At 41.5% G+C, this 8,584-nt stretch overlaps 1 protein-coding gene across 1 annotated transcript in view; it reads left to right on the top strand.

Annotated features, from left to right (window-relative positions):
* Window positions 1–8,584, top strand: part of AFF3 (AF4/FMR2 family member 3) — a 691,724-nt gene that overhangs the window by 607,176 nt on the left and 75,964 nt on the right. Inside the window, exon 10 of the mRNA XM_019523849.1 lies at window positions 3,400–3,565. Within this exon, the coding sequence (XP_019379394.1) occupies window positions 3,400–3,565 (166 nt within the window). The remainder of the gene's footprint in view (window positions 1–3,399; window positions 3,566–8,584) is intronic.

Here is an 8,584-nt window from a genome sequence, read left to right on the forward strand (position 1 = left end):
TGGGCTACCTGATGTGAGCATGGACCTTTACAAGCATGCATTTTTTGCCTCTGACAGTCACAAGTGGATCCCTGACTGGAATTTTTTGGCAAATATAAATAGATTCCAGCTGCTTCCCCTTCATTCACTTCACTTTATTTTCTTTTTTAATCAGTACTCCAAGGGTCTGTGAAGTCTGGAACCTTTCAGCCTTAGGGAACACCAACAGCCTAAATTCAAAAAGAAAAATCCACTATTGTATGAGGGAGCACTCAAGGGCCACAAACAGCTCCTTTGCCTGGTGTTGGTATCTGAGGCTAAGTAAACACCCGAGGCTGAATTGATTCATTTGTCACAGGTTAGCCTAAGCTGTGTAAATTGAACCAAAAAGCAAGTGACCAGACATTCACTTTTGATTCTAGAAATTCAACCACATGCCTACAGTGGCCCAGGCCAGAAGCCAGGGGGCACTAGAGCATGCTTTCCTGCTAGGTTGGAGTAGACAGCTTGGGCCAAGGCTAGCCGCCAACCCTGCGAGGGAGGGTTTGCAAGAGAGGTGCAAAGCATCCTGGGATACTGGGGACTGTGAGTTAACTTGAATCTGGACAGGATCTGGGACAGAAGTTTAATAAACTGATTTAACCTAAATCAATTAGGACGTCTTTACACATGTTCTAGGGGTGGGGGGAGCGCTTTAATAAGAGTGGCTCCAAGAGCCACTCTAATTAAAGTGCCCACAGCATCTCATGTATTCAGCATCTCACACTTCAAAATGGTGGTGGGGGCACTTTAACTAAGCTCATTTGAAGAGCTTTAGTTAAAATGCCCCCACCACCATTTTGAAAAGTGGGGACGCTGAATACACGAGACGCAGAGGCTGCTGGAGTGCGCAGCAGACTTGATAAATCGAGTCTGCTCTTACGCACTGTAACTACAGTGCATCACAGCAGCGTCCCTGTACATATACAGGCACCCATAAGTCTGATACTACATCCATCCCGGTTTATCTTAAACCCATTTTGGCCAATTTGAAAGGGGCTTATGTACAATGAACTTTTGTTGTGTTATAGATTTGAACTGGTTTCCAATCACTTATACTGGTTTATGTGTAATTTCTGTCCCTAGCCCTGGAGACAACATGCTAAATGCATGAAGGAGATTTGCTAGAAGTAGAAGGCAGAAGGGCTAGACTGGTGCTGGGCAAGTCTGTTTCAGGCAGATGGTCCCTTGGGAAACCTTTGAACAGCCTGTATGAATTAAAACAGTCCCCTGGAAATGGGGAGGTAGGCCAGGAGCTGGGTGGAAAAGGGAATCAGGGAATTGGGGAATTGTAACTGGCTCTTTTGTACACCAACTGGATCTCAACTCAGGAAAAATTCTCACCTATATATTTCTTATCTCCAGAAGTCTTGGGTCAGATACTTGCTTTCTGGAATAAATTACATAATTCGGGAGATGAAGACAAAGCACTAGCTGTAATACGTCTGATTTCTAATTAATTATTTGATTTTGCTTCTTACAAAATATCTCTCAAAATTAATTCAAATTAGCCTAGATAAGGATCAGAAATGAACTGAAGAATATCAAATACAAATGACAATAAATATTAGTGAATTGAGGTGAGAGAAAATTATTAGACTACCAGAGTTTGGTTTGGATTTATGGAACATTCTCATTAATGATGTGGAAAAGGAAGAGAACGCCATTTAATTAAGCTTGCATTTGATACTAAATTAGGAGTTGCTGAAGACACCTCTGAGGCAAGAGAAATAAATCAAACAGACCTGGAAACATGGGCAGCAAGTAACAAAATGTGACTCGGTGTGAAAATATATCTGAAGGGAAATAATACAAAGGGTAGATATTCACTGGAGGCATCAGGAAGCGCTAATGCTGAAAGAGACCACTAAGCATTCAGGCACCAAACTATATGTAAGTTTACAATATGACGTTAGAGCCAAAACATCAGTGTAATGTTGGTATTCATATGCAGAAGCTATAGGACCAGGAAGATAATAGTCCTTCGTTGTATGGCTCTAGTGAAAACACATCTGTAGAACTGCCTTCACTTTTGAGCATCCCATTATCAGAAAGTTAATAGACAAATTGGAAAAAGTTCAGAAAAGAGCCATAAAAATGATCCATAGCCTGGAGGTATTGACTTACAAGGGAAGATCAGAAGAGCTAAACATGTATAGCATGGCTGAGAAATTACTGCCAAGGGGACTGAATAGCAAGCTTCAAATATTTGAAGGCAAGGGGGAATAATGTAGGGTAATGATAATGAGTAATGGGATGAAATAATAAATAAGGATAATAAATTAAGAAAGGACGAATTTAGTCCAAATTTTGGGGGAAATCTTCTGGCAATGTAGTCTGTTAGATTACAGAGTAGTTTCCCATGGGTAGAGGTGAAAGTCCCATTGATTTGAGTTATTTAAAACAGACTAGATAAATCACTAAAAATGTAATGTACTATAAACAACAATATTCCAAAACCTGGGAAACAGGATAGATAATAGGTCATTTAAAACTCAAATGTTTATGACTGTGGGATGTCTTAATATTTGCAGTCAGTTAGTTACTTATGGAATGGAAACATTATGTTTTTCTGTTTCTGTAAAGGCCTGATTCAGAAAACACTTAAGCACATGCTCAGCTTTTAAGGTGAGTAGTCCTATTGACTTACATAGGACTGCTCCATGTGAATAATGGTAAGTACATGCTTAAGTGTTTTCAGGACAGGAGCCTTAGTTCTTGCAGATTTCAATGTGAATACAGCACATATAGCTAACTAAATCATATTTACTTTGCCAATACAATACACATAAAAAGGGCCACCAGAAGTTATTGTACCTTTTTTATTTTACTTTATTTTGTTGGAAATGGCCAATATTATGAACCATATCCCAATTTACAACCCCCCTGCTTTCTCTTTATGATAGTAATGACTATACAGTAGATATTATGAGGCTATTTTCTGCATTCCAGTCTTTTCAAAGTTTTCTCTGTTCCAAAGTTTTCTGTAGCCCAGGTTTTCCAAAAGATTTCCAACATTTCTACTGTCTGACTTGGAAATATATCCTACAATTTCTCTTAAATATGCAAAAGTAACCTGAAATGAAAACCTGATCCTCTCTCATAAAGCAAAGAAATGCTCGGGGTGATGTATTAATGTTAGCATGGTATTAACATTGAAATCTGATTCCCCCTACCCCCCACCCGCTCACCCCCCTCTGCAATTAAAAGAATGTAATTTTCAACCCATCTGACCACTTTTGTAACCGCAAAGCCTAGGTTGCAAACATTTAGACAGCTGTGATTTATGCTGCCTAAAAATAGCGTGTTTTTGTTTGTTTTATGTTGTTGTTTTGTTTTTTTCCCCCCTCCCCCTTGGTGGGTTGTGTTTGGGGCTGGCAGCACTGGCGTGCAACAGCCCAATAGCAGAACCTCAGGACTCTCCAGCAAGGGGTCAAGCAGCAGCAGCTCCAGTGAATCCGAGAGCAGTTCAGAGTCTGATTCAGAGAGTGAAAGCAGTTCTAGTGAGAGTGACGGCAGCAAGCCCTCTCATTACTCCAGCCCAGAGGTAAGGACTTCTGATCTTTCTGATTCAGGGTGACAGCCAAGATATTGCACCCAGCCTGGCCCTTAGCTAGTCAAGCAAACAAAAGAGGCTGTGGGGAGACACAAAAAAAAAAGTAATGGGGGAAAGTAATGGAGGCTCCCGTGGTGCACTGTGAAATACCAGGTGCCGTTTCCTGCATTTTTAACATATTAAATTTTGAAAGAAAAAGTTATGGGAAAAGATTTGCACAACAGAGAAAGAAATAACTAATGTGTTATTGTTGTAGGATTCTAGAGGAGTGAAATGCATTGCAAGGAAGAAGGTATGCTCTAGACTCCAAACAAATGCTGACGTCTGTTTTTACTGCTGACTTGCATGGTGCAAAAGCCCTTATCTGAGCCTCCTGCACTACAGTGACTCTAACAGCTGGTCAATGCAGGGAAGCTATTGCACAATAAGTTTGGGTACAAATGTAAAATACAATAGGTATTCACATTAATTCCCAATGTGAACATGCTTACTCTTCACTAAGCATACTTTCTACACTGGCTTGAAGTGGTATAAATTAAACCACTGCTAGCACAAAATCGGTGCCACGCAGAGAGCTAGTGCAGAATAATTATTGTGGGCTATCTCCCTGGATAGGCAGGCCTTAACTCTATTAAAAATAATTTGCCCATATTGTATTTTGAGTTTTAGTGACATACCAGCAAATGCACTTCTTAAATGTAAGGCTCCAAATTCTCTTGCATACTCCATAGTAACATAACACATATTAATATATGCAAAAATATTCAAGAATAGAGATTGTAAACACATGAAATACAGACAGATTATTCTCCTTCCTGACATAGGACAGGACAACAGACCTCCCTTCAATGACAGCTATGTCTCACAAGCTCTTCTCATCCTGAAGATTCACATTCCCTTGCTATCAAAATAAAACAGCTAGCACATATTTTAATTAATATTTTGACACCAAATTTTCCATCAAGCAAATACAAAAATCACCAGAACATACTGCAGTACATCACCCACATTTTTTGTTGTTCTTTCTTTACTTGACAGTTTTCTTTCCTCCCCTTTCTAATTTTCAGTATTTTTTACTCACACTTCACTTTCTTTTCATTCCTCCCTGATCCTAAATCTCTCCCTCTGGTCCTCTTCTTTCTTTATTCTCTTTCAAGGTTCTTGGTCTGTTCTTGCTTCTTCCCTTCTCCTTGTTGTTCCTTTTCCTTCTTTCTTCCATTCTGTGTTTCTCATTTTCCTTCAGACTTTCTACTTTCCATCTTCTGTTCCCCACTGCAGACATCTACTTTTGTCCCTCCAACTTTCCCTTCCATATGGAGTCTCAACATTGCTACCATTAAAAGGAGCCAGAAGAGGAACCCAAAGGGAAGGAAGAAACTGGGGTGGGAGGAGAGGAAATGGGAAAAAAGGAGGTTCCTGCTAGGGAAGAAGTGGGGAGGAAAGAATTGCTGTGAAAAGGAAAGAGGGCCTGAGTACCCAATGCCAATCAGTCAAAGAGCATCTAGGCTCACATCTGTGCTAACAGACTGAGACTGGTAAATTCCCTTTAATCAGAAAAAGAGCATTCTGGGGGAAAAGGAGCTAAGTAACCTGAGTCAGGCTGGGGAGTTCATGACTTTGGATAGGAAAGATATTGGTGAGGACTAGAATGATCATATGAACTTGGAGAAACTGGCTCCTCCAAAGTATTTTTCACTCATCTTCTCAAAATATGTAGGACTGTCTTTATCTGAGCAAGGTATCACTTGATTATACATGTACTGTTCTATCAGCTCGTTGGCCCCTTGGCATTATAGTTGTGAAGCTGAGTTTGCCCTAGTAGGGTGTGCTAAAATTGTAAAGGATTCGGAGGTTTGGTGGCTGCCGTAGTTTTGATAGTTAATTTTCTAAGTGGGGAGAATGTGGGAAGACTAACATTTGTCTGAAAGAGGCGATAGTTGATCCAGGCAAGGAGGACATGTGTGATGTCCCCACTTTCTGCTGCTCTTACAAGTCCAGCATACAACCTAGTGTGGAAATCCAAAAATTGTCTGTATGGAACCTATGGTTTTTCTGTAAAAGGAGATATCAGATGCTGTTTTGTCTTTTTCACTGTGTATATACATTAATATTTCTACAAAGAATGAACCTGGAAATTCCAGCTTTAATGCTCAGCAGCAGGTCAAATAGCATATGCATATATTAAAAGGTTTTATTTGGGGGATGGGGCATCTTCTGAATTTGAGGTTGAAGAGAAACAGGATTGTTGCTTCACCTCTTTTTTAAGTTTCCTATTACTTCATTCTGGAATCTGGATGTCTTGGGCAAATGGGGGAAACAGCTATGTTAGAACAGGAAGTAGCAGATTTTGGTGCTACAGGGAAGTTCAGGATTGTTAGTGGTGCTGGTTTTGTTGATTGCCAGATTTGTGCTCATCAGAAAGATGTTGAGCCTGTTATCCTGTTCTCTTATGAACCCTTGAATAAAGGTGTGGGTAAAGGGGTTGACTGATGCCCATTTCAGAGCATGTTACAGTAGCCTTCCTATACACCTCCTGGAGTGTCTGTCATTGAGCAAACTAATTGTTGAAATTTGGGTGCCATATGACTTCCTGACTGGTAATTATGGTCTGGTGGATTAGGAATGGAGCAGGTTCTTTTCCACACATCAATAAGTGAAGATTCCTGCAAATGAGACAAGCATAATGAACTGATGGAAACTTTGACATTTTATATCAATTTTACTCTTCTCTCTTGGTAATCAAGATCATACCTCATCACAAAACAATGTTGTTCCTGCAAATGATTTTTGAACTGCAAATCTTTTCTATTAAATAAATTGAACAAAGTGTTTCCAGTTATGAAGATAAGCAACCAGTGTAATGTTTCCAACTCCAAGTATCACAAGCAGGGCCAAGGAGGTGATCCTCCCCCTCTATGCGACACTGGTCAGGCTGCAGCTGGAGAACTGCATCCAGTTCTGGGCACCGCACTTCAGGAGGGATATGGACAGAATTGAGAGGGTCCAAAGGAGGGCCATTCGCATGATCCGGGGACAGCAGGGCAGACCCTATGAGAAGGGGCTATGGGACCTGAACCTGTTCAGCCGTCACAAGAGAAGGCTGAGGTGGGATCTGGTGGCCACCTATAAACTTACTAGGGGGGACCAGTGGGGTTTGGGAGAGACCTTGTTACCCCGAGCGCCTCCCGGAGTAACAAGGAATAACGGCCATAAGTTGCTAGAGAGTAGGTTTAGACTAGACATTAGAAGGCACTACTTCACAGTCAGGGTGGCTAGGATCTGGAGCTAACTTCCAAGGGAAGTGATGATGGCTCCTACCGTGGGTGTCTTTAAGAGGAGGCTCGACGTTTACCTGGCTAGGGTCATTTGAGGCCAGTTTTCTCTCCTGCCCACAGCAGGGCATCGGACTAGATGATCTACAAGGTCCCTTCCAACCCTACATCTATGAATCTATGAAAGTATTCAAAAATGATGTCAGGTCTCCAAAAATATGAGATTGGCTTAAAAATAATTATATTTTCTTCACTTTGGGTTCCTTATATTTACCTACTCCCCCCACTACCACTTTTAGGGTTCACATTTCCTTTCCCCCCAGTCATGCAATGCAGAAACTTAAATGTTTCATTTTATGTGAATATCCCAAGTTTCATTTAATCTTGTGATTTCAGGAGTGGGAGTGTCAAGAGCAGTAACTGTGTCTGGCATAGCATGGAGCTGGGCCCTCCCTGCTCACCCAGGTCCTGTAATGTAGTCCAGAGTTACCTGCCCAACAATGAGGCTACTTCAGGCCCCTCAGTCTACAGGAGGCCTAGGACAGGCCCCACTTGCTAACTTCAAAAGTAGATTGGAAACTGGATGGGGCATACTCATCCTTGCCTCAACCTGCCACTGTTGGGGTATAGACAACCCCAAAGTTGCCATGGCACATCCCTTTACCATATGTCGAACTTGTGCATAGAAGCACCGTGTTCCCAGCTGTATCGCATATTCTTAAGAAGCCGAAGGAACACTAAAAGCAGGATAGAGTTGCACTTTATAGACCAAATCCAAAATGCATAAGCCTCTGTAAGCAACAGCTTACTTCATCAGATGCTATGAGTGGACACAGCAGTTGTCATGTAATAGGTCTATTCCCATGTTTAGTAACTATATTTAAAAACTGATACTATATTTACTTGAATATAAGATGACCCTGAATATAAGGTGATCCCCCCAATCATTAGATTCTATATATAGAAAATTTATAAATATGTTATGGTTTTCCAGGCATAGAATCTAATTATTGGGAGTTGGCCTTGAATTTGTCCCCCACCCACTGCTACAGAAGGGAAAATAAATCTGAGGAGTCAGGTAGTCCTCTTGCCTCCCACCCCCCCTCAACTTTTCTCCCCTGCACCCCCTTCCTGTCAGACCCTGCTCTCCCTGAGCACATGAAATTGAGGGGCAAATCTGAAAACACTAACCTTGAAATAAACATGCCCATAGTAATTTGCATATGGTATCCATAGACTTAGGGCATGTCTACATGTGACCATATGGCACCTTTGTTACTGCACCATCATTTAGTACTTCCTTTTGGAAGTACTAAAAGATGGCACAGTAACAGTCCATACTGCACTTTGCCGGCTGTGCATGGTTATTTTTGGTTGCTATGTCGCTGTAGCAACACACTATAATGAAGGAGCGCATTGCTACAGCAACGTAGCAGTAGCATCACAGTTTTTGCCAATGGACGCTACAGTGCCATAGTGTGTTGCTACAGCACTGCAGCATCTTGTGTAGATGCGCCCTTAGTTCATCCAGAATTGAGGCATAGTACATTTTTGAAACTGCTGCAAGTTTTAGACACAACTACTAAATGGGTTTCAACACTGACAAGTGCAAGGTACTGCACCTGGGGAGGAAGAACCAGCAGCATACCTACAGGCTGGGGAACTCCAGAAAAGGATCTTGGAGTCATCATTGATGCCAAGATAAACATGGGCCGGCAGTGTGGGGATGCAGTCAGGA

The sequence above is a fragment of the Gavialis gangeticus genome, unplaced genomic scaffold, assembly GCF_001723915.1.
Source record: "Gavialis gangeticus isolate Ggan-Ray unplaced genomic scaffold, GavGan_comp1, whole genome shotgun sequence".
Lineage (NCBI taxonomy): Eukaryota > Metazoa > Chordata > Crocodylia > Gavialidae > Gavialis > Gavialis gangeticus.